This window comes from Dermacentor andersoni, chromosome 9, assembly GCF_023375885.2.
Source record: "Dermacentor andersoni chromosome 9, qqDerAnde1_hic_scaffold, whole genome shotgun sequence".
In the NCBI taxonomy this organism is placed as follows: Eukaryota; Metazoa; Arthropoda; class Arachnida; order Ixodida; family Ixodidae; genus Dermacentor; species Dermacentor andersoni.
This window is the reverse complement of record NC_092822.1, coordinates 77,194,727-77,220,506: the sequence shown is the minus strand read 5'-3', so window position 1 is coordinate 77,220,506 and position 25,780 is coordinate 77,194,727. Positions and strand designations below refer to the sequence as shown.

The 25,780-nt window shown below is 49.5% G+C and overlaps 1 protein-coding gene across 2 annotated transcripts in view; it reads left to right on the top strand.

Annotated features, from left to right (window-relative positions):
• LOC126527826 (A disintegrin and metalloproteinase with thrombospondin motifs like) overlaps window positions 1-25,780 on the top strand; it is a 104,039-nt gene that overhangs the window by 69,162 nt on the left and 9,097 nt on the right. For both annotated transcript variants that reach the window (XM_055069242.1, XM_055069243.1), the window contains exon 8: window positions 21,955-22,077. In XM_055069242.1, the coding sequence (XP_054925217.1) occupies window positions 21,955-22,077 (123 nt within the window). The remainder of the gene's footprint in view (window positions 1-21,954; window positions 22,078-25,780) is intronic.

The window sequence follows — 25,780 nt, the reverse complement described above, 5'->3', positions numbered from 1 at the left end:
ACCGTCGACGAGGACAAGCGAGGTAACCTCAGACTGCAAGGACTGCCCCCGGAGCGCGGACTTTTCCCTGAGACGACTACGAAGATCGTCGCAAAGTCAACCCCAATGGCAGCCCCAGTGATCCCCATCGTGCTGCAACAGCCCTGGGAGCCTCCGACGTTCCTCGGTTCAACATTCGAGGAGCCGGAATGGTGGCTTGAGACGTGTGAGAGGGTATTGAACAGCTGGAGCAGCGTGACAAACTGCAAAATGTCTTTCTCGCATTGGAAGACGCTGCCGGGACGTGGTTCGAGAACTGAGAAGCCACCTTAACGACGTGGGACCTGTTCGAAGCGGCTTCCTGCAGACATTCACAAGCGTCGTACGCCGAGAACGAGTCCAAGCATTACTAGAAATCCGAGTGCAGCTGCCTAATGAGATCGCTGCGATCTTCACGGCGGAAATAAGCCGTCTATTCCGCCACGCCGACCCGGAAACGTCTGAAGAGAGGTGGCGTGGAAGAGGAACTGTCTGAAATGCGTGGTGTGCAAGAGGAACTTTTCAACGGAATGATACAAAGCCCACCAAAGACCGTCGACTAGTTTCTCCGCGAGGCCACCAGAATCGAGAAGACACTCGAAATGCGGCACCGGCAATTCAACCGCCGCACGAACTCTACAAACTACGCCGGAGTTCAATCACTGGCCACCGACGATCCGCGCGAGACTATCAGAGGGGTCGTACGGGAAGAGCTGCAGAAGTTGTACCCAAGGTACCACCATCAAGTGGCTTCAGTGGCCGAAATCGTCAAAGAAGAGGTTCAGCGGTCGCTTGGAGTTCCTGATGTGCAACCATAATTGCCGCAGTCCCAGCCGGAAGAGACGACCTATGCCGCCATCACCCGCCGCCAAGGACCCCCTCCGCGAACGTGCCAGGGCCCTGTAACGCCGCAATTCTGTCGTCGAATCCCGCCACGACCAGTACGCCCGCCCACCCGTCGCGCATCGCATCTACGTGAGGAAGACGGACCTTTGGCGCGCTCCCAACCCCCGCCCGTTCTGCTGCCATTGCGGGGAAGCCAGCCAAGTGTATCGCTGATGCCCATACCGCGACTTCGGACTGCGAGCGTTCGCCATCAGCGTACCGCGCCCTCAGCAAGGTGAGCGCCCACGTGACATCGCTGACTACGTGACCACCACTCAGTGGAGCCCTCAACGACCATCCCGTTTCCCAGCACCACGCCGCTACCTGTCGCCGCAGCGCCGACCGTACAATGGCCCAGCCCGTGGCCTGTCCGTCAGCCCATATCCGGAAGCCTAAAAGCAGCAACCGATGGAGGTGCGGTTGCTGTTTGTCGAAATGACAAAGATCCTCCGCCGGCGATTAAGACGCCGAAGATACTACCTAGACGACATAACAACGACACACCGCCATCCCGACGAAGCCTGCAAGCAAAGAATCCAGCGACCAAGGAGATGACGACGCGGCGTACCAGCCAGACGTCAACGAGATACAGCCCTGATCCGAAGCCAAGACTTAACTGCAACGCAAAACAAAGAGCCACCGACCTCGATGTGTTGCTCGACGGCCGCGCAGCCACCGCATTAGTAGACGCAGGAGCCGACTACTCCTACCCTTCGCCGGCAAGTTGAAGAAAGTTAAGACTATGTGGGAAGGCCCCCAAATTTGAACCACTGGAGGGCACTTAAGAACACCGACTAGAATCTGCACCGCAAGAATTACAGTTCATGACCGGATCTACCCTGCCACCTTCGTTATCCTACAACAGTGTTCTCGAGACGTCATTCTCGGCATGGAATTCCTTAGCCAACACGGCGCAATCATCGACTGATGTCGAAGTCGATAACGCTGTCAGAAGATCAAACGATACCTCCGGAGAGCTGTCGTAATCGCCACGCCTTAAGTGTACTCGAAGATCAAGTGAGCATCCCACCTCGCTCCAGCATTGTTACTACCGTCAGCACCAAAATACCTGCAGAAATAGAAGGCGTCATCGAAGGTGACCAACGACTAATACTCGACCGTGAAATTTGTGTCCCAAGAAGGATAGGTCGACTGCAGGAAGGAAAAAATAAAGTATTGTTGACAAACTTCAGCCAGGAGTTTAGGCACACCATCAAGGGTACGACGATCACATACATCGAGGAAATTCTGGAACCCAGCAATGTGTTTGTCCTCTCGGATTCTGCAGCATCTACCCAGACGACCGTAGTTTCCGAACGAGACGTCGACATAAATCCAAGTCTCCCCATGATAAAGCCTGCAGCAACAGCTCAGAAGTCTGCTCCGACGATACGAAGACGGCTTTTCGACGTCATCGAGGATTCGACAAACACCAGCCGCAAAGCATCGCATAATCACCGAAGAGTGTGCTTGACGACTCCGCCAGAGCCATTACCGAGTTTAGAAGTGAGAACGTGAAGCTATAAGACAAGTAGACGAAATGCTCCGTGACGACATCATCCAGCCGTCTAAAAGCCCGTGTGCATCTCCAGTTGTCGTAGTGAGGAAAAAGGACGGAAGCCTATGTTTTTGCGTCGATTGTCGTCAACTGAACAAGATCACTAAGAACGTATACCCCCTCCCACAGATACACGATCCATTGCATCGGCTATGCAACGCGAAATATTTCTAGTCGATGGATCTCATATCTGGCTACTTTCAATTAGAAGCCGTTGAGAGAGATCGCGAAAAGACCACCTTCATCACGCCAGACGGCCTCTATAAGTTCAAGGTTACGGCATTCGGACTGTGCTCGGCGCCTCCAACGTTCAAGCGGGTCACGGACATGGTACTAGCAGGGTTGAAGTAACGGACCTGTCTTGGTGACTTGGATGACGTCGTCGTCTTCGCCAGGAATTTCGACGATCACCTTAAGTAGCTTGCGACCGTACTAGTGTTCATCAAGTCATCAGGGCCTCATTCTGAAGCAGTGCCACTTCGCTTACGAGCAGCTTCTGTTCCTAGGCCGCGTAAACTGCAAATCTGGAGTCCGCCCCGACCCACAGAAGACAGCCGCCATCGCGAAGTTCCAGCGGCCCATCGACAAGAAGGCAGTGCGTAGATTCATTGGCATGTGTGCCTACTAAAAGCGCTTTGTCAAGGACTTTTCACGCATCTTTGAGTCGTCAACACATCTAACTAAATGTGATGCCGAGTTCAAGTGGGAAATGCTGCAGGCCGATCCATTTGAAGAACTGAAATGACGCATGCAGTCACCACCGGTACTTGCGCACTTCGACGAGTAGGCCGATGCCGAAATCCTTACTGACGCCAGTAGCCTCGGCCTCGTTGCCGTTGCAGTCCAGAGAAAAACGTACTTGAACGGGCTATAGCTTACGCTAGCCGGTCAATATCAAAAGCGGAAGGCAAATATTCTACGACCGAAAAGGAATGCCTTGCATCGTTTGGGCTACAGCAAAATTTCGCCCTTACCTATATGGCAGGCCACGCAACGTCGTCAGTGACTATCACGCGTTGTGTTGGCTAGCGAACTTAAAGGATCATTCAGGACGGCTGGCGCGTTGGAGCCTCAGACTACGGCATCCCTGAAACCTAGAAGTCTGGACGTAAACACTCCGATGCCAATTTCCTATCGCGCGCCCCCATTGACCCGCCGCCGCAAGATGATGCGAATTACGATGCCTTCCTTGGAATAATAAGCGCGGAAGATTTTGCTGAGGATCAACTAGCAGACCGCGAGCTAAAAAGCCTCGTCGAGTATTTGGAAGGGACACCGACGTTGTTCCCAGGGCATTTAAGTGAGGATTGTCTTCGTTCTCGCATCAAAACCACCTACTAGTAAAGAAGAACTTCTCAACAGTCCGCGCCAACTACCTTCTTGTTTCCTCAGCAATGCGTCCAGAAGTACTGCACGCCCTGCATGACGATCTGACCGCACGGCACCTCGGATTCTGCCGGACGCTATCGAGGACACAGGAAAGGTAGTACTGACCATACCTGATCGCCGACGTGTCCCGTTACGTCAAGACATGCCGAGACTGTCAGCGACGGAAGACACCACCGACAAGGCCAGCGGGATTACTACAACCGATCGAGCCTGCTTGCCGACTATTTCAGGAGATCGGGATGGACTTGTTGGAATCTCTTCCGACGTGAACAATCGGAAGTAAGTGGATCGTCGTGGAGAGGACTACCTCACCCGCTTCGCTGAAACGAAAGCTCTGCCGAAAGGTAGCGCAGCTGAAGTGGCGAAATATTTGTCAAGAACATCTTGCTGCGACATGGCGCCCCAGAAATCCTCATCACCGACAGAGGAACGGCTTTTACAGCGGAGCTCGCCCAAGCCGTTCTGAAGTACAGCATGACAAGGCACAGGAGGGCAACTGCCTACCACCCACAGACGAATGGTCTTACGGAGCGCCTGAATAAGAGCCTCGCCGATATGTTAGCAATGTACCTCGACGTCGAACAGATGACACGATGCCATCCTGTCGTACGTAATCTTCCCTTATAACACGGCGATGCAAGAAACAACAGAGATCACGCCGTTCAAGCTGGTTTACGGCAGGAACACAAATGTGGCTCTCGACGCCATGCTTCCGCATGTCACCGACGATGAGAATCTTGACGTCGCCACATATCTCCAGCGCGCCGAAGAAGCTCGCCAGCTCGCCCGCCTACGGATCAAGAAACAGGGTCGTACCGACAGCCGATACTACAACTTCCGACGACGCTACGTCGAGTACCAGCTGGCGAACATGTTCGTGCTTGGACCCCGATACGCCGACGAGGCCTCAGTTAGAAACTATTGCGACGGTATTTCGGGCCCTACAAGATCATCCGACGTATTGGCGAACTGGAGTATGAGGTCGTGCCAGACGGCATTTCGCATTCCCAGCGACGCCGCACACAATCTGAAGTGGTTCATATGGTGTGTCTTAAACCCTTTTACGCATGCTGACGAACTTCCTTTTTTGTTGTTTCTTTGCTACGGGTGTTGTTATTACGTTCGTTCTTTTTTGCAGCATATGCATTTTAAGAAGGGATTATTGTCACGTGTACTTTTTTATCAGGCGACCATGTTTCACCGCCTAACAACTGTTATCGCACAGCGCAGGACGCGCCTGCATGTATAGGAAGCTTTTGGAATGTTATCGATTGTTCCATCCGCTGTCTGTCACCGAACCTTGTGCAATCTGATTGCATGTATGCGCGACGCGTATAGCGTAGAACTTTGTGGAAGATACGCGGCTTCCAGCGTTTACTCTTGAAGATTCAACGACTGATATATAAAAGCCGACGCGGTTTACCCGTTGATCAGATTTTCGACGATGGGCGCCTGTGTTAGCCGCTGTCGCCGTTGAGTGTAGCCCGTTTTTGACAGCACTAATTCACCCAATAAAACGCTAGATCGTCATTTGCAGTTTTGCTGCTTTCTCACTGTCACTACTACGTGACAATGTACAGAGGTGGCGACTACACAGGCCCTGAATGGAACCATGTTGGACGCTCGCAGAATTCCTTCTACTCGCACTCAAGACAAATGCAAAGCAAGTTCCTGGTCTTTGAGCTGCTTGGCGTTATCTCTGGCGCGTTCTGCCGGTGCACGAAACCCACTCCCGTGTTATACTCTTGGCAATTGCTTGTCGTGTTTTCGACAAGCATGAGTACCGAAAGAAGGTTTAAGTTGTTGCGGGGCAGTAAAAATTGTCAAACTTGTCGCCGTAAGACTCAGTACTCGCCAAAATAATTTTTTCACCATGGCGAAGCTGCTTTTCGCTGCGTCACGACAAGCACGGCGAGTGTGCCTCAAAGTCATCCCAATATGCAATGAAATTACAATAATGATGGGGGTCAGAGAAAGCGTCACAAACTATTCCCAATGCGATTCAACACACACGTAAAAACTGCACCATAAGTAATAAGTAAAGAAAAATACCGAAATTATTTTCAACAACGTTGGGCGTCAAAGAAAGCGCCACAAACTTGTCGGTGCATTAAAGCGCGAAGCATAAGTACGTACCCGGGCCAAGCTGTTTTTCGCTAACTGCGTCACAAGTCTAGGTTCCATGCCGTAAGCATTATTGCTTGAAAAGCGTCGCAGACTGTCGAACAAAATTTCTCTCATAGTCCAATAGTGCAGTGGTGCCCTGTCGAAGTACAGAAGGAACGCTAGAATTCGCCGGAAGCCCAACAAACCAGGCTAAATTCAAAAATAGAGAAACAGGCAGACGGGTTGCCGAACAAGCCAACGCTAAGATTCGCAGCCGGTCTCGCTCGGTTCGGCGGCATGTCTGACAAATGACGCATGCATCTGGAGCGTCATTCGCCTGTCGCTAGGTAACGGAAGTAAGCCGCAAAGTATAATTTATTTATGCGCACGATGAGGGCGAAATGCGAAAACACGCGTGTACTTAGATTTAGGTGCACGTTAAAGAACCCCAGGTGGTCAAAATTTCCGGAGTCCCCCATTACGGCGTGCCTCATAATCAGAAAGTGGTTTTGGCACGTAAAACCCCATATATTATTATTATTTATACGCAGATATTTTTAGTTTTGCCGGGAAACAATAGAAAAATGGAACAATGTCTGTTAACTTCATTTTACACTATTTTTTTTATGCTCGCGGCAGCAAACGATCGGCGTTAATACTGGCGTGACATTGCCAGTTTTCGCCGAGTGTCCCCCCTTGTTGAAATCATTTCTCTATGTCCCGACTGTCACCCACCATGCAGTCATGTCAGCAGCCGCCCGCGTACAGTGCATGCGTCCGGTGACATGGATGAGAGCTGCCCCGGCGAGCCGATGACGTACTCCCGACAACTGGCCAATATGCTTTGCGTGCGGCTGCGCTGGTCGCGTCGCACGATTTTTGTAATCGTGTGCAGCCGCCTAGCGCCGCACCAGCCGTGACAAGCCAGTCCAGCCGTCCATATTATGGCCCCTCGTCGGCTATGTCGCCGACATCGCGCTCGACCGCAACTACCCGCCGTTCACATTCTTCAGGCCGTGGCTCACTGTCACCGATGCGACCTCACCCCATAACTCGCGAAGAGCAAAACTAATCGACGCAGTTCGGAGGGAAAGGCTGGGACAACGTCGAAATGTGAAATTCCTCACCACAGTCCCTCGAGCGTAATCGAAGTGTTTGTTGACGGTGTTCGCGCACCTGCGCTCGTGGATACTGTAGCCGCCTTATGTGTTATGAACGCTAAGCTTTGCAGCTTACTTTCTGAACGCCCCTTTCTGGACTGCCTTCCACACTGCCAGCGTTCAGCGTTATCACGCCTCGGCGGCTTAGATTGCTTGCGTTGTCATTGCCTACGTTCTATATGCCATAGAATTCATCATCCTTTCCTCGTGCTCTCATGACGTTATCCTAGGCTGGAATTTTCTCTCGCGCCACAATGCCATTATTCATTGCGCACGGGCCGAAATAGAACTCTCGACCCTGTTAGATTTGCAGCTCACGGACATTTCTTCGCTTCCTGGGAAACTACTTGTCGAAGCTGACTCCCACGTTTCTTCGATCGCGTCAACGGTCGTGCCCATGTACTGCAGCGGAATCTCAGGCGCTGCCCCACTACTGTTTCCATTTGACCGCTTTCTCACTCGGAAACGTCTGCTGCTGCCTGTTGCGTCGGTTGACATCACACAGGGCTAGAGCACCTTTTTCGTTTGCAACCCATTTGCATGCGCTGTGCTGTTCCGAGGGGTATGTTTTGCTAATGTAGAAGCGATCGAAGGGGTGGAAGTTATGTACGTACCCTATAACAATTACTGTGTTCGTTCCAGCGCGCTCAGTGCTGTTTCTACGTGGGACCTATCGCCCAGTGATGTGTTCGGTACTTCTACTGCCGATGCTCTTACACCGGTCCAGCAGTCTTAGCTTTTATGTCTTCTAGAAGAATTTCGTTCTTCTTTCGATGTAGGGCAATCTTCCCTGGGCTGGACACCAACTGTTACACAACTCACCGATACTGGCCCACAGCCGCCATTGCGGAAACGTCCGTATCGTGTATCTCCAGCAGAACGTCGTGTTCTCAACGAACAAGTCGACGACATGCTTCGCCGCGAGGTGATACGAAGTTCCAACAGCCCATGGGCATCCCCTGTCGTCCTAGTTACGAAGAAAGATAGTTCTGTGCGGTTTTCTGTTGAAGACCTCCACCTGAACAAGATCACTCGCAAGAACATCTACCCTTCCCGCGCAGAGATGAGAAGGACAGTCTAGAAGGCACAGAATTCTTTTCAGCCCGAGATATGCGCTCAGAGCATCGGTAAGTACCCATGGCAGATGCCGATCAGCCGAAGACAGCTTTTGTCACACCCTACGTCATATGCGAATTGAACGTAATGCTTTTTGGACTTTGTAATGCGCAAGTAACATTTGAGCGCCTGATGGACACAGTTCTGCGGGGCTTGAAGTGGCACACATGCTTGTACTATCGTGACGACGTTCTTTTTTTGATGCTGACTTCAGCACGCACCTTCAACGGCTCCAGTCTGTTTTAACATGTTTAAGATGCCCTGGGTTACAGCGTAAGCTCAAGAAATTCCGATTTCCAGCTCGGGAGCTAAAAATTCTAAGTTACGTGGTATCCAAGGGTGGAATATTCTGCCCGATCTAGCCCAACTTCGGGCCGTTGCCAAATTCCCGAAGCCAAAATTCGTCAAAGAATTGCGCAGTTTCATCTGTCGGTGTTCCTACTTCGGACGCTTCATTCGCAATTTCGCCGCCATCATATAGCTCCTGACGAAGCTTCTTATAAGCAACGGGCCCCGGTTGTCCGAGTGCGACAAGGCATTCTAAGAGCTCCCTCGTTTGCTAACATCTCCGGCATTTTCGCGCCATTACGACACGACAGCGCCTACCGAAGAGCACACAGATTCCAGCGGTGTTGGCCTCGGCGCTGTTCTTGCCCAGTGAAAGCAGATGTTTCCTGAATGTGTCCTGGCTTATGCAAGTCGTACGCTTACAAAAGCTGAGACTATTACACTGAGGCAGGAAAAATACGCCTGGCCATTATCTGAGCTCTAACCAAGTTCAGGCCTTATTTGTGTGGCCGTCAATTTGATGTAGTCACGGAACGCCATGGAGTATGCTGGCGTCTTCCTTGAAAAATGCCTCAGGCCTTCTTGCCCGATGTGGGCACTTCGCCTGCAGGATTAAGAAGTCCGCATGCTCTACCGCAATGGCCACCAGCACTCTGACGTCGACGGCTTCTCGCGCTCTCTCTTGTCCGACGACCGTGCTCGCTGCTCCGTATCCCAGCTTGCCGTTTCTTCCATCGAGCTTCGCACCATCGTTTAGGAGCGCGAGGACCACTGGATCACCTCGCTGATATACTTGGTCTCTGATCCATTGGCACAACTAACCACTCGTGCGTTACGTCGTCAAGGCCACTATTTCCCCATTCGCGACGACCTTCAAGCGGATAGGATTGACTCCTTCCGATTTCGCTCTTGGGCTCGCGCGTTTTGAACGCCAGCTGTCACGTGCTACGCCGGCTGGGCTACTTGGCGCGGTTCTTTTTTATTTCTCCTGCTGCTCCGCAATCGCCCACAGCCTTAGTGCGGAATCATTCATTTATTTAAAATGATTGCGAACGATCTTTACAAGCCTCTATCGAATGTGCGCCGCGTCCAATTTCATAATGTAGATGCAAAACGCCTTGTAGACGAGGAAATGTTTATTTCGCTCTATATAAATGCTCATTCCGGGCTTTTTGTGCGTTCATCGGATGTTGTGGCAGCAGGTAAGCAGCAGGAGTTCTCGTACGAAGCTCCACCAGACGGCATGAACTGAAAAAAAGTAAATTACAAGCATGTATCATTTTGGTATTTAGCCGTTATAGAAATAGAGCATGTAGAGGGGAAACGTGCAAAAGTGGTGAATGGGCGACATTACAAACAAAAGCAATTCGCTTTTACATACATGGCGTCGAAAATGTCCCACTCATTCCAAGCCGCACTGTAAATTATGTAGAAAGCATCCGATATTTAAGCATTCCTCTCCTCGCGGGCATTACTTCCTGCACTTTAGAAGCACAAATACACGGGAGACTGTGCGTTTCCAGAACAACTAGGCCTCAGCTGATGCGTTGGTGCGCTACATACACAGAGTTGGTTACTACGCAGGCTCTCAGCCAGCCCATGCTAGACGCTTGCAGAATGCCTTCTACTAGCACTCAAGAGAAATGCGTGGGCGCAAAGCCTGTTTTCAGTCGTTCAGAAGAGAGAATTTCTTACTTATTGGTTTACGAGCTCCTCGGCGTTATCTTTTGCGCGTTCTGCGGGTGCAAGGAACACACTTCGGTGTTGTCACTCTTGCCGATCGCTCGTTGCGTCTTCCAGAAGCGCGAGTACCGAAAGAAGGTATATGTTGCGGGACCATAGAAAGCGTCACAAACTTTTCTAAGATTCAGTACATGCCAAATTAACTCTCACCACGACCGGCCTGCTTTTTTGCTAACTGTGTCACGACCCCAGGCGCGGCGTCCGTGCCTCAAAAGTATCTAAAAAAGTTACGAATTACAATATTTTTTGGGGCCAGAGAATGCATCACGAGCTTGTCCCAGTAAGATGCAGTACACGCGAAGCTAACTGCATCACCCAGCCGAGCTGCTTTTTGCTAACTGCGCCACAACGCCGGGCGTAGCCGCTATGCTTCAAAAGTACCCCAAGAAGCAACGAAATTAGTTACAAAAACTTCAGGATCAGAAAAAGTGCCAAAGCTTGTCCCGCGAAGAGTCAGTACCGCGAAACGGCGTCACACGGTCGAGGTGCTTTTCGCTAGCTGCGTCACAATGCCTGGTGCGACGAGCGTACACAAAAACTACCCAAATAAGTTATAATAATGTTGGGGCTCATAGACAGCGTCGCAAACATCTCCCAGTACGAGTCATTAACTCAAATTAACTACACCAGCACGGCCCAGCTGTTTTTCGCTAACTGCGTCACAAATCTCGGTTCATTACCATAAAAGCCAAAATTACTTGAAATGCGTCGTGGGGTGTTAAACAAAATTTCTCACCTTGCCGTAGCACAATAGTGCACTGGTGCCGTGTCGAAGTCTAGAAGGAACGCAAGGATACGCCGGGAGCCCAACAAACGCTACATCCAAAAGAGACGGGTCACCGAACAGGCGAACTTCATATGCATTCCTCCACGTTCACATGCGCAACCTGCTTCGCTGGCTTCGCTGGCTTCGGCGGCCTGTCGGGCGCATACCGCATGCATCTGTCGCGCCTGGCGTGCCATTAGCTTGCGGCTAGGTAACGCAAGAAAAGTAAGTTGCAAAGTATAGGTTCATTTATACACAGAACTTTTTTTAATTTTAACGGTAAACAATAAACAAATAATACGTTGTGTGTAAGTTCATTTCACAGTCGTTACTTCTTTCGATGCTCGCGTCAACTAACAGATAAGATTGACACTAGTCGTGACGTGTTTCCTGTTGTCAGTTTTCGCCGAGTGTCCCCTCGTGGAATTTAGCTATGTTGGTTGAGGATGGCTATGAAGCCATCCTCAACGAGTTGCAAGTTGTGCACTGCACAACTACTGCTTACCATATACAGTCCAATGGCCTCACAGAACGTTTTAACCATACGCTTGGCGACATGCTCACAATATACGTAGCCTCCAACCACACAAATTGGGATGCGATTCTGCCCTTCGCAACCTACGCCTGCAATACCGCCACTCAGAGCACCACTGGCTTTTCACCTTATTTCATAGAGTACGGCTGGCACCCATCCCGTGCAATCGACACAATCCTTCCGTGCAAGCTGGATGCATCTGACTGTGCGCATATTTCTGCCACAGCCACAAATTCCGAAGGATGTCGCCAGCGGGCCTTTACTACAAATGACGAAGAGAGCCAGAAGAACTCGCGCTGACACCACTTCTGTGCCCGCGTTCCTCCCGGGAGCGCTTGTGTGGCTCAGTCCCTCTCACTGCAGCTGGGCTCTGATGGAAGCTACTGCCCAAGTACGAAGGCCCCTAGCGCGTCGTCGAACGCACATCTCCGGTCAACCAGGCGATCGAGCCCGCTGAACTGTCTTCTGACAAGCGCCGTCGTGGACGAAACATTGTCAACGTCGACCGCCCCAAGACCTACTATGACCCACTCATAGTGACAAGCTGTTAGGTCGCCGCGTGGCTCCCTTTTTGTTACCGGGGAGTAATTGCAGAGAAGGATTGGAATGATACAGTGAGTCATCCTCTTCAGCACTTTTGCTCCTGAATGCCGCTAGTGCTGGTTGTCCGTGCTCAGCTCTAACGGTCAGCCCAAACCCCGGTGACTAATAAACGCCTTTGTAATATATTATATATATATATATATATATATATATATATATATATATATATATATATATATATATATATATATATATATATATATATATATATAATATGTGTGTGTGTGTTTACAGGAGGTCTTCAGCGACCTGGAGCGGGAAGAATTGGGGGTAACAGTTAATGGAGAATACCTTAGTAACTTGCAATTCGCTGATGACATTGCCTTGCTTAGTAACTGAGGGGACGAATTCCAATGCATGCTCACTGACCTGGAGAGGCAAAGCAGAAGGGTGCGTCTAAAAATTAATCTGCAGAGAACTAAAGTAATATTTAACAGTCTAGGAAGAGAACAGCAGTTTACGATAAGTAGCGAAGCACTGGAAGTGGTTTTGGAATACATCTACTGAGGACAGGTAGTGACCGCGGATCCGGATCATAAGACTTAAATAATCAGAAGAATAAGAATGGGGTGGGGTGCGTTTGGCAGGCATTCTCAGATAATGAACAGCAGGTTTCCATTGTCGCTCAAGAGAAAAGTGTATAACAGCTGTGTCCTACCAGTACTCACGTACGGGGCAGAACCCTGGAGGCTTACGAAAAGGGTTCTACTTAAATTGAGTACGACGCAACGAGCTATGGAAAGAAGAATGATGGGTGTAACGTTAAGGGATAAGAAAAGAGCAGATTGGGTGAGGGAACAAACGCGAGGTAATGACATCTTAGTTGAAATCAAGAAAAAGAAATGAGCATTGGCAGCACATACAATGATGAGGAAAGATAACCGATGGTCACTAAGGGTTACGGACTGGATTCCAAGGGAAGGGAAGCGTAGCAGGGGGCGTCAGAAAGTTAGCTAGGTGGATGAGATTAAGAAGTTTGCAGGGACAAGATGTCCACAATTAGGACATGACCGGGGTAGTTGGAAAAGTATGGGAGAGGCCTTTGCCCTGAAGTGGGCGTAACCAGGCTGATGATTATATATACATATATACATATATATATATATATATATATATATATATATATATATATATATATATATATATATATATATATATATATATATATATTCACGCGCTAAGGCAAGAATAAGCAGCAGTATCAGCAGCCAGACACGAAAATGTCAGACACAAGGAGGACGGTTCACCAGCTGGCGCAAGATCCTTGACTTCGTCGTCTTCAATCACCGTTTTTGCTGGGCACGCAACGCTGGCTCAAAACACCAGGTGGCATTATTCCCCCTACCAATGGAGCATCGACTCGATGCTCAAACACAAAACGTACATGGAAACTAGACAAATCAGGGAAAACAAAAAAAAGGGGGGGGGGGGGGGGGACGCGCTAGCACACATACGGAAATGCACACGGAAAAATGTGTTCTGTGGTCGGGAACAAAAAAAAAAAAAAGAACGCGTCAAAGTTCTTTGGAAGAAGACGCGACGACAGCAAAAAAAAAAGAGAAGAAGGTTGTTTCACTAGTACACTTCACCGTGTAAAATACGGCTTGAGGCGGACCACATGTACAGTCTCTGCGCGTGGTAAACAGCGCTTGGGCGATGGCAGGTCTCCGTCTGGAATCACTTCATAGTTCACGTCGCTTACACGCCTTAGTACTGTGTATGGGCCGAAGTACTTGCTGAGGAGTTTCTCGCTGAGGCCTCGCCGTTTAATGGGTGTCCAAACCCAAACTTGGTCACCAGGCTCATAAGTCACTTGTCGATGGTGGAGATTGTACCTAATTGCATCGGTACACTGCTGCTGTCTTATGTGCACGCGGGCCAGTTGACGCGCTTCCTCGGCGCGCTGAATGTACTCCTCGACGTCAGGAGCTAACTGGTCGAACTGGTCGGTATCTTCATATGGCATCATGGCGTGTAGCATAGTTTGGACATCTCGACCATAAACGAGGCGGAATGGCGGGAAGCGTGTAGTTTCCTGCGTGGCGGTGTTGTACGCAAACGTTACGTACGGTAGGATTTCGTCCCACGTTTTGTGCTGCACATCCACGTACATAGCGAGCATGTCTGCCAGTGTTTTGTTTAGTCTTTCTGTCAAGCCGTTAGTCTGAGGGTGGTATGCAGTGGCCTTTCGATGACTCGTGTAGCTCAGCTTGAAGATGTCATTCAGAAGCTTTGCCGTAAATGCCGTCCCTCGGTCAGTGATGATGAATGACGGTGCGCCATGCCGAAGCACAATGTGATGCATAAAAAACTGGGCAACTTCAGATGCTGTCCCGCGTGGTAGTGCCTTCGTCTCAGCGTAACGCGTCAAGTAGTCAGTTGCGACAATGATCCACTTATTGCCGGAGGAAGACAAGGGAAATGGTCCAAGAAGGTCCATTCCAACTTGATCAAACGGCGTACCCGGAGGGTCGATGGGTTGTAGAAGGCCTGCAGGCTTGAAGGGTGGTGACTTGCGGCGCTGGCATTCACGGCATCCTTTCACGTAGCGTTTGACGCAAGCAGTCAGTCTAGGCCAGTAGTACAGTTGCCGTACCCTGTCCAGAGTCCTTGAGTAGCCCAAGTGACCAGATGTTGGCTCGTCATGGCAGGCTAATAGGATGTCGTCGCGAAGGGCTTGAGGTACTACTAGTATATGTGGTTTGTCGCCGGAACCTGTGTTTCTTTTGTATAAGATGCCCCCTCGTAGGCAAAATGACGACAACTGTCGCGAAAGTGGGCGAGGAATGGACGCGATGCCGCCTTCTAAGTGATCGATGACGGGTCTTAACTCAGCGTCCGATCGCTGTTTAGCGAGCAGATCCGCCCCGCTGAGTGCTCCCAGAAAGGCGCTGTCGTCTTCCTCATCAGTATTTTGAGATTTAACAGGTACCCGTGATAACGTGTCAGCATCTTCATGTTTCCTGCCTGACTTGTACACGATGGTGATGTTAAATTCCTGGAGTCGCAGACTCCAACGTGCCAATCGTCCAGAAGGGTCTCGGAGGTTGGTCAACCAGCACAAAGCGTGATGGTCGGTCACAACTTTAAATGGCCGCCCGTAGAGATACGGCCTAAACTTTGTGGTAGCCCAAATAACCGCGAGGCACTCCTTCTCGGTGGTGGAATAATTGGACTCTGCGCGTGACAGAGTGCGGCTCGCGTAGGAGATAACTCGTTCAGTCCCGTCTTGTCGTTGCACCTGGATAGCTCCGAGACCGATATTGCTGGTGTCAGTGCTTACTTCTGTGTCGGCATCCTCATCAAAATGACCGAGCACGGGAGGAGAAGACAAGCGACGTTGTAGCTCCGTAAAGGCGGTCTGTTGTGCATCAGTCCAGAGGAATGGCGTGTCGTCACGCGTAAGGCGAAATAGCGGATCTGCAATCTTTGAAAAATTTTCAATGAAGCGTCGATAATATGCACACAAGCCCAAAAATCGTCTCACACTTTTCTTATCGGTTGGAGCGGGAAAAGCTGCTACGGCAGCAGTCTTCTCAAGATCAGGCCGAACACCTGCCGCGCTTACGACGTGACCAAGGAACTTCAGTTCCTCGTAACCGAAATGGCGTTTCTCTGGCTTGAGTGTAAGGTCAGCCGATCGAATGGCTTCGAGTACATTCCGAAGGCGTCGAAGGTGCTCGTCAAAAGTCTCCGAAAAGACAACGACATCATCGAGATAGACGAGGCAGCTTTTCCATTTGAGGTTAGCGAGAACGGTATCCATCATTCGCTGGAATGTGGCTGGAGCGGAACAGAGGCCGAAAGGGAGTACTCTAAATTCATAAAGGCCGTCCGGAGTCACGAAAGCAGTTTTCTCGCGGTCACGCTCATCTACTTCAATTTGCCAGTAGCCACTTTTCAGATCAATAGAGGAGAAATACTTCGCGTGCCTCAGCCTGTCCAGAGAATCATCGACACGAGGCAACGGGTACACGTCTTTCTTTGTGACGTTGTTTAGCTTCCGCTAGTCTACACAAAATCGAAGCGTGCCATCTTTCTTTTTAACAAGAACGACTGGCGATGACCAGGGACTGCATGAGGGCTGGATTACGCCGTCGTGAAGCATTTCCTTCACCTGCGTTTGAATAGCATGTCGTTCGGCCGGGGAAACACGGTAAGGCTGTTGCCGTATGGGGGGCACGTCGTCATAGGTGATGATACGGTGTTTCGTAATCGATGTTTGACGTACCTTCGACGACCGTGCAAAGCAAGAGTGGAACTCAAGCAACAGCTCGCGCAGGGGTTGTCTGTTCTCTTCAGGAAGCGTTGGACTAATGTCGACGTTGCGTAGAGGTGCTTCAGCAGTGCCGATTGCCTCGGAAACAAAACACTCAGTGACATAGGCGATCGGGTCGGCGTAGGCGATGACAGTACCGGGGAAAAGGTGCCGGTGTTCGTAGCTGAAGTTGGTGACAAGAACCTCACAGTGGCCATCGTGGAGATCGACAAGGCTTCTTGCTACGCAAACACCATGAGAAAGCAGGAGAGAGCGATTGCTTTCTACGACTGCTTCACCGTGTATGAGCTGGTCACATGCCACTTGAACCACGACACTTGCACGCGGTGGTAACGCGACAGCGTCGTCGATAACACGAAGAGGTGCTCGAGGGTGGATGGTGTTGGTCGTCGCTGTGGCGCTTTTTGTCGAGAAAGTGACGAGGCGTTGTCGAATGTTGATGATAGCGCCGTGCTCCCTGAGAAAGTCCATGCCGATGATTAGGTCTCGAGAACACTGGGGGAGAATGCTCAAACTGGCAACAAACGTAGAGCCGCGAATCTGTATTTGTGCCGTGCACATGCCGAGTGGTGTGACGATGTGCCCGCCAGCTGTACGAACTGGCGTTTGATTCCAAGGCGTGGTCACTTTCTTCAGAAGGGTGGCCAGTTTTTCGCTGATTATAGAATAATCCGCTCCAGTGTCCACTAAAGCAGTCAATTCACGACCGTCAAGCAGTACAGGAATGTCCAAGGAAATTCTGTTTCTGTAATCAGCAGCTTCTGTCGTCGTCGATGTATCGTCGGTCCGCGTGCGCGTCAGTAGGGGTCCTTGAGCACGTCCAGACTGAGCGGCCTCGCCCCCAAAGGTCGCTGTGGTTAGTTTTCCCGTCGTGGGCTGGGCGACCGACCCTGCACCACGCTTGAATACGTACGGCGAGTCGGAGAAAACCGCCGCAGCGAAGGGGAGCGTGACTGGTGTCGAGCTGATGGAGATCCGCGCTGCTGGGCAACGTATTCTTCAATTTCAGGAGGGCGCTGGCCGAACCTAGGTCGCGGCGAGTTCGCTGAGAATCCGCGTAGTCCGAGCTCTCGATAGGAGCACTGTTGGTAGACATGCCCAGCTTCGCCACAGTGAAAGCAAAGGGGACGGCGATCAGGTGCCCGCCACACGTCTGATTTCCTCGGGGCCTGTCGGTGGTCCTGGTAATACGAGGCAGCTTGGACGGGCTCTAGCATGGCCGGGCGCGCGGCGCGAAGCGGGGAGGGAGGTGGGGCGGGTTGCCTCAAGGCTTGCGAATATGACATATGTGGGCTGTCATTTCTTAGCGGTCGAGCTTCTGTATTGAAGGGTGGTTCTTTTAGCGCATGCTGGACTTCGTCACGGAGAACGCTGGACAAGGAGCTGAGCGTCGGCTGTGAAGGTACCGACAGTTTCTGGAGTTCTTCGCGGATCACGGAACGAATGAGCTCTCGAAAGAAATCGACGTGGCCCCCAAGAGCTCCGAAGAAGTCCGTAGGTGAGGCAGTGTTCACTTGACGTTCGTATGATGGTGTCCGCTGGCGAAGAGTCTGCTCCATGGTGATGGCCTCGGAAAGAAATTCTGACACAGTCTTGGGAGGACTGCGCACGAGACCGCCGAACAGCTGCTCTTTTACTCCGCGCATCAGGTACCGCACCTTCTTTTCTTCCGACATGCTGGGGTCGGCTCCTCGAAAGAGACGCGTCATGTCCTCGACGTACATTGCGATACCCTCGTTCGGCATTTGTATGCGGGACTGGAGATCACGCTCAGCTCGCTCTCGGCGACCAGGGCTCGCATACGTCTCAAGAATCCGCCGTTTGAATTCTGCCCATGAAGTTAAGGCATCTGCACGGTTCTCGTACCAAACACGTGCGCCATCGTTAAGGCTGAAATAGACATTTTTCAGCTTGTCTGCGTCATCCCACTTGTTGAACGCGGCGACACGTTCATAGTGCACCAGCCAATCTTCAACATCCTCATGTATGGCGCCGTGGAAGGGATTCGGCGTTCGCGGATTGAATAGCGTACAATGAATCGGCGTTGTGCCTTCCATACCGGTTGGGGTGGTCGGAGCTGCCATTTTCTTTGGGAGGAGTCCAAACTGAGGGGCTTGTCCACGGATCCTTCTGCTGGCGCGGTGTACAGGCGTAACCACCGGTACGGGGCTGGAGCTCCTGCTGCCCGGAGGGGTTTGGTGCATAGATTAGATTACCCCGCACCTCCACCAGTTTGTCACGCGCTAAGGCAAGAATAAGCAGCAGTATCAGCAGCCAGACACGAAAATGTCAGACACAAGGAGGACGGTTCACCAGCTGGCGCAAGATCCTTGACTTCCTCGTCTTCAATCACCGTTTTTGCTGGGCACGCAACGCTGGCTCAAAACACCAGGTGGCAATATATATATATATATATATATATATATATATATATATATATATATATATATATATATATATATATATATGTATGCAATTGTGCAATTGTGGACAACTCTTGTATACATAGCAGTTGCACTTGACGAAACTTCGTGTGAGCTCGAAGAATTGGTCACTGGAATGACGGCCTTATATGATTATGTACAAGACGTCATAATAGGAGACAGTTCCATTTCACAGCCCGAGTCTTTTCCCACAACCAAAAATCTGGCATTTCTCGGTGGTGTAATCTTCATTCGTGAAATTGTTTTATACTTCGCTATCACTAACACTGCTTCGCTTTTCCGTAGAAACTGCCGCATCTCTCTCTCTCTTTCTCTCTCTGTCTGTTTTTTCTTTGTGTCCGAGTATAAGCGCATGACTCCTGTTGATGCTGATTTCGCGTGCATCTAGCTTGGCCTCATTTAGGTTACTGAAGCAATTATACCTTGTGTCCCAAATATCACGCACCAGTCACGCAAAAATCACTCACGCCCGATCACGCAAAAATAAAGATTTAAAAAAGGGTCATTGCGTTACTCGAAGAAAACCAGTGCATATTGTTTCTAGTGCAGTGGATAGGCGGCCAGTAATTTCGTTACTGAGATTTAATTACGTAATTATTCTTAATTATCTAACTCTATATGTACGTACTCTCGTAATTATCAAGATGTCAATTAGTCATTTGTAGGCACCTCCAAAATGACATCCACATGCGGTGTTTTCAGCGACGTACTAATCGCGTAAAACTTTTTCCGACTGATAAGGAAACTCCAGGAAAAATGAAAAATACCGCGTTACTGGGCTCCCACCCGCATCATAAAGCAATGAGCTCAAATAGACTCACACTGAAAGCAACTGCTTTGCCTGTCGCAAACCCGAAGAGACAACGCACCACCGTCATTATGCCATGGATGGAGCAGCAACAGCAGGCATCACGGCTTCGAGCATATTCCTTCCTCATTTACACGTCACACTTATTTTCCGTCTCTCAAGGCTGACTGATCACAAAGTACCTTCACAACCCGGTCGAAGCGCCGGTGTGACTACGCACGAAACGCGAGAAGCAATGTAATAGGCATAGAATGTTTCAAATACCGGCTCTGCTTGCACCGCATCGATAGACTGCACGTGGAGCTAAATTTTGCACCAGAGACCTGCTTCGGACCAAAGCCAAGTTAAAGTGGCGGTATTGTTTTTCATTAGAGTGAATACGTGCTGCAAGAGTGGGTTCATGCCAAAAAAAAATAAAAGTGGAATAAACTGACCGGGAAGCTACCCACGTGCAGAGAAAAGGCAATACCGATGCGTTCAACAAAGTAAATGTACCGCTTCTAGATGCGCGGAATTGGCGCCCGCTAATCAATATCATGAACCACCGCGAGGGAAGCGCATCCGTGGCGTAAATCGCACAGCCAACGCCTGCGTCACTGCCCTGTCGCATTTTAAGCCGCAGCACACCCTACTAGATGCTATGTTCGTTTGTACGAGAAATTTTCGGGGGCGCTGCAATCACGACGCGCAAGTGGGCAAGTCACGTGGTATATTTTTTTTTATTTCGCGGACATCTGAAGTAAGCGGAAACAACAGTAATACCTAATAGATAGAAAGTTAGAAACTGCTTAACCGGACGTTTCGCAAAACGCTATACTACTTTCTAATTGGAATTTCTCGCCTAACTTTGTTGCTTCAAAAGTTGGTTAATTAATCTTTAATTATGCAGTTAAGCAAAAGCCAAGAAATAGAACGACTTACTCCTTACAATAGTCAGCAACATGCATTTGGTCGCGTTGTCTTAGAGTGCATCGGCATATCTTTAAACTCTCGCTAAAGTTACCTGGGGCTCCTCCTATATTTACCACCTCTGCGTCGAACTGACGATGTTTCCATAGCTAATAAATGTTGTAAATTATTAGGAAAGTTCTCTTTTAATGATGTGTTAGCATTGCTTACCGGAAAGAGAAGCAATGCTGAGTCACATATCACTCACGTGCATTTCACACGTCGTTGATAAAAGGCTCTGCCGAAGGGGTCACTGAAGTCTGCAGTTTTCTTTTTGTTTGTTTCAAGGTCAAACAAGCACGCGAAGCAATTTGAAGCAAGGTGAACTGATAGCAACATGTTCATTCTCTAGGCATAGGGTATCGATATTTTTAGAAATAGTTTTAATTGGCTACCTCTCTCTCTTTCCAAAATAAAGTAAACTTTGTCCTGTGTGTATCTTTAAATAAGTTGTGTATGTGCATGGTGTTCACAGTGGAAACTTAAAACAATGTTGAAGTGAGAAAATAGGAATGAGGTAGGCGCCGCTAGTCTTCTAATGCGCTTGTCCTCATATTGTCTGGATTTGCAGAACTAAAGCGATAGTATGAATTGAAAGCCGTGCACGTCTGCGCCGACAATGATGCAGTAAGCTATTAGCCACGATAAAATGCTAAGTGAAAAGGTAGAGGCAAGTAAAACGAAACCTCCAAGGTTGTGGGTTACAAAACTCTGGAAATGACATTTTAGGGGTGTGCCGGTGGGAGGGGGGAGGAGGGGGCTCGGGCCCCTGAGCGCCCCCGCAGTCGGCGCCTATGATGCTTCTGTTCCAAAGAGGAAATAATACCACATGTAGGTAGTGGGTCGTGTGCAAGAGTGAGTCGAGCCGAGAGAACAAGGAAGCCCACCCGTCTCTTCCCTGCTCGCGAGCCAGCCCCAATGGACGTGCTTTTGAGAAGCCAGGTGCTGTGCGGTTTATTAAGCACCGAGGGTACTTCGGAAGGCTCGTTACAATATATAGCCACGTTGCGCTGCCGGCTGACTTACTGACAGGAGGAAAACACTGTTCCACGCACTGTGGTAACAAATTAAACGTGGTCCGAGCACGTGCTTCCGTTTCCCCATTTGGTATGGCGCGTTACAAGATGACATTCTGGCTGCGACGCTTAGTTTGCTTCTGCCGTATACACCTTGCTCATAAACAGTCACGTAGAACCGCGTTACACTTAATAATCACACTATTTTGCGTTAGTCATTTTCCCACTACGGTAACAGGGTGTGGCGGAAATAAAGGTCACCTTTTATATTATTTTCTCGTGACGCTTTCAGACCCAATCGCAAACGACACTGCTACAGTGCCGGCTGACATGCAATATTCCAGCTGGCGTCAATGGAGGCTACACGTACTACACACACCGTGCACCGGAAGGAACTCCTTGCTACACTGGCGCAGTAAGTCTACAGTTTACTAAATAGCCTAATATCAGGTGTTTACTGTTTTCCAAAACCGGCCTCCGCTGGTTTTGCAGATGAGCTATGCGGGTAGGCGATCATTAGCAGCTAGAAAATTTTCCCCGCTAATTTTGCTAATTATATGAAATTTGTCATTCAGTTTTTGCTTAGAGACTGTAGGTCACATGTTATAATTGCAAAATTTAAGCCGGCGAGTAGTTAAACCATGTCTGCTTACGATTGGCGCCACTTTCAATATATGCCACCTTAAAATTATGCTACGAAGTACAATAACGTTCAAGTTTCCCAAAACCATGCTTCTAACCGTTAGGAATCATATCCCTGACACACGGGTACTCTAAAGTCCTTTAGGTAAGGGGACATCTACAGGGAAGGCGTTCAAGCGCAGTGATACACGATAAAAAAGTATCCACCTTACCGCAAAGTTCCTTTGCTGGATAGCAGATCGCGCATCTACTTTTCGAACGGAAAGGGTGTTACTCTCGCGCACATCCTGCACAGCTCGTCGATAAAAGGAATCCTTTCACAAATCGTGCGCATTTTTTTTTTCATTTTTAGCGGTTCGGCGATTTGTCGAACAGTGAAGATTTTCTCTAGCTACACTATCAAACGATCGCATCACGTCACTCGTTTCATAACACAAACGTGGAAAGGGGTGGCAAAAACGGGGGCATTACCATAATAACCAGAATACACATCAAAACACCGATCAAAGTAAATAAATCTCATAGTGAAGCTTCCTTAGAAGCCCATGCATTCGAAGCATCGCGGTTCATCGGGCTTGGTGTCATCTGTATGCGGAGGCAGCACTTCTGGTGGACGAAAAAACAATGTGACACCATATTCGTTAGTAACACAGGTGGCGTCATTTTGTCCTCAAAGACGCAAAATTTGTTCTGGCAGTCTGTCATTAGAGCTGTATATTTAAATGCCCCGTCATTCTACTTGATGGGCGTTTCGAGCTTTCAGCGCGGAAAGCGATGCAAGAAAAGGTCAGCCCTGCGTGTGTCAAAATCGCACCCCTGAACAGAACTTTGGAGGCCGACGAAAGCTTTAGGTATAGACTGCAGGTTCTATCGGCGGACGCCAAGCCCGTTGGCTTGCTCATTCGCACGAAGACAACTAAACTAAGCATTCATCTGGCGGTCGTAACTCACTATATTTGACTGAACAGGTTGAGAAACGATGAAGCTACCCACGTCACCAAATTCAGACAAATGTCGACAAGCAAAAGAGCAGAAGGTGTTATGGGTGCGTATTGTAATCGGTGAACTTTACGAGCGTACATTTCTGCACACTTCAAGAACTACATTGTTTTGCAAGCGATAGCGGCGTCATCGCCCCCTCTTACGATGGGCGCTGACAAAAAGGTATTTATTGATAATGATAAAATAAAATAGAGTTGTCTTTTCTTTACTCGTCACGAATATATAAAGTTGATAAGGAATTTTATTTTCGCTGAATTATTCTGTCTCGCTTTAATATAAAAATGCGTTTTTCGTTCCTAGTGTTTGTTCCCTCCAAACATAGTCGCGCTTCAATCGCTGCTCCCATAACCACGCTTGCTGATGTCGGTGACAATTTGTTCTTAACCGCTTTTCGCCTGAAGCTTCACGACCTAGGGGCGTTATTCTCGACACGCGTGGCGGCTGCATGGCCGCCATTATCCGCCATGTTGACTGTCTGATTGGCTGTGGAGAGCTAACGTGCCTTGAAATTTGTGCCGGGAAACGTAAGTTTTGCGAAATGCAATTTTGCGTTTTCATCAATATAACGAAACGTGACATGGAGCTGCAAATTTTATCGACTAATACATCTTTTGGGTTCTTGGCAGCTATATTGCGACGTTAGCGCTTCAAAAAGAAAGTGAGCGGTAGCACACAAAAGCCAGTGCAATGCAACTGCGATTTCACGAATATCACGCCTTTAAAAGAATTCCAGATTTATTCCTTGATCCCTGAAGCCCTCCCCAGCACCATCCGGCCCCTCCCATGCTTTCTTTCGTCTTGTTCGCCTGCTGACGACATTTGTCAATTGATTGCTCCTGATCTTCCTTCTGAGCAAACAAAAGCTTTTCGTTGCCTTCTCTCTTTTTATCGAGATATTCTTGATCTGGATGACCGCCTTTCGCACAGACATCTCTAGTCACCCATGATATCTACACTGCTGATATCACCAGCCCAATTCACAGGGGACGCTACCGCGTCTCCACAGTGGAGCGCGCCGTCATACAGTAAGTGGTCGACAAGGGCATTGACAACGACATTATCGAGCCTTCGAGCAGTCCGTGCTCATCCCCGGTTGTCTTGCTAATGAAAAAGGACAACTCTTAGTGCTTCTGCGTTGACTATGGTCCCGTTAGCAAGATAGCAAAAGAGTGCATGCAGCCACTGCTTCGCATAGATGATGTCCTTGATTGTCTTCACAGTTCGCAATATTTTTCGCCAACTGACCCTTATTCGTGCTATTGGCAGATTGGCGTAGATGAGATGGACCGTGAGAAGACCACTTTCATGACACCAGATGGTCTTTACCAATTCAACGTCCCACCCTTTGGTTTATTCAATGCTCCAGCCACATCCAAGCGCACGATGGACTCTCGTCCGTGGGGCCTGCAGTGGCAAATATGCCTTTGTTATCCTGACGATGTGATTCTGTATTCACCGGCCTTTTAAGGGTCGCCTTCAGTGCCTCGCTACCGTCCCGTCGGTCTTTCGCGGTGCTAGCCTTCAGCTGAACTCATGCACAGTGCCACTGTGGCCGCAGCAAAGTTGCTGTTTTCGGACATTTCATAAATGCTGCGAGAATCCAACCTGACACGGAGAAAACTCGCGCTGTGTGCAATTTTCTTGTTACCTGTTCAGCAAAAGACGTCCCAAGTTTTATAGGAATATGTTCGTGTTTCCCTCGCTTTTTGATACATGATCTGCCGATATCGCTTGTCTGCTCACCCATCTTCTCAAGAAGGATGCACATTTTTCTTGCGGACAACAGCAAGCCAATGCCTTCTCTACACGCATGGAGTGGCTTACAACTTCGCCGATTCAGTCTCATTTAGACTCTTCTGCTTCACTGAAGTACGCACAGACGCGAGTGGTCATGATATCGACGTCTTTCTGGTCTAAGGTCAACGGGGTGACGACTGCGTCATCGCTTGCGCCAGCTGCCTTTCTGCGCCCGAACGAAATTTCTCCATCGATGAGTAGGAATGCCTACGCTCGTATGGGCAGTCGCGCAATTTCGACCGTACCTGTTCGGTCGCAGTTTCTGCGCCGTAACTTTCACCACGCGATTCGTTGACTCTCCTCTTTGAAAGATCCAGTAGGACGCCTCCCACATTGGGCATTACGTCTGCAAGAGCACACCTTCTCCATCGTGTATAAATGAGGACGTCTGCATCAAGCTGCTGACTGCCTGTGTGACTCAAATACTGACTGAAACATCGGCATTCTGTCCGCCTCCAACTTGCTCCATATCGGTGAGGAACAACACCACGATATTATACTTCGCACCCTCCGCGTCCAGTAACTTTTCCCTCCGGTTGTTCACCCTGCACGAAGGAACTTTAAATCTTGGCATTGCACACCCTGAAGGTCCTGAGCTCCTACTAGTCGTTCGAAAGCACCTCCAAATCCCCGTGCTCCAGCAGATACACATCCCTCATACTGCTTGACACCTGAGT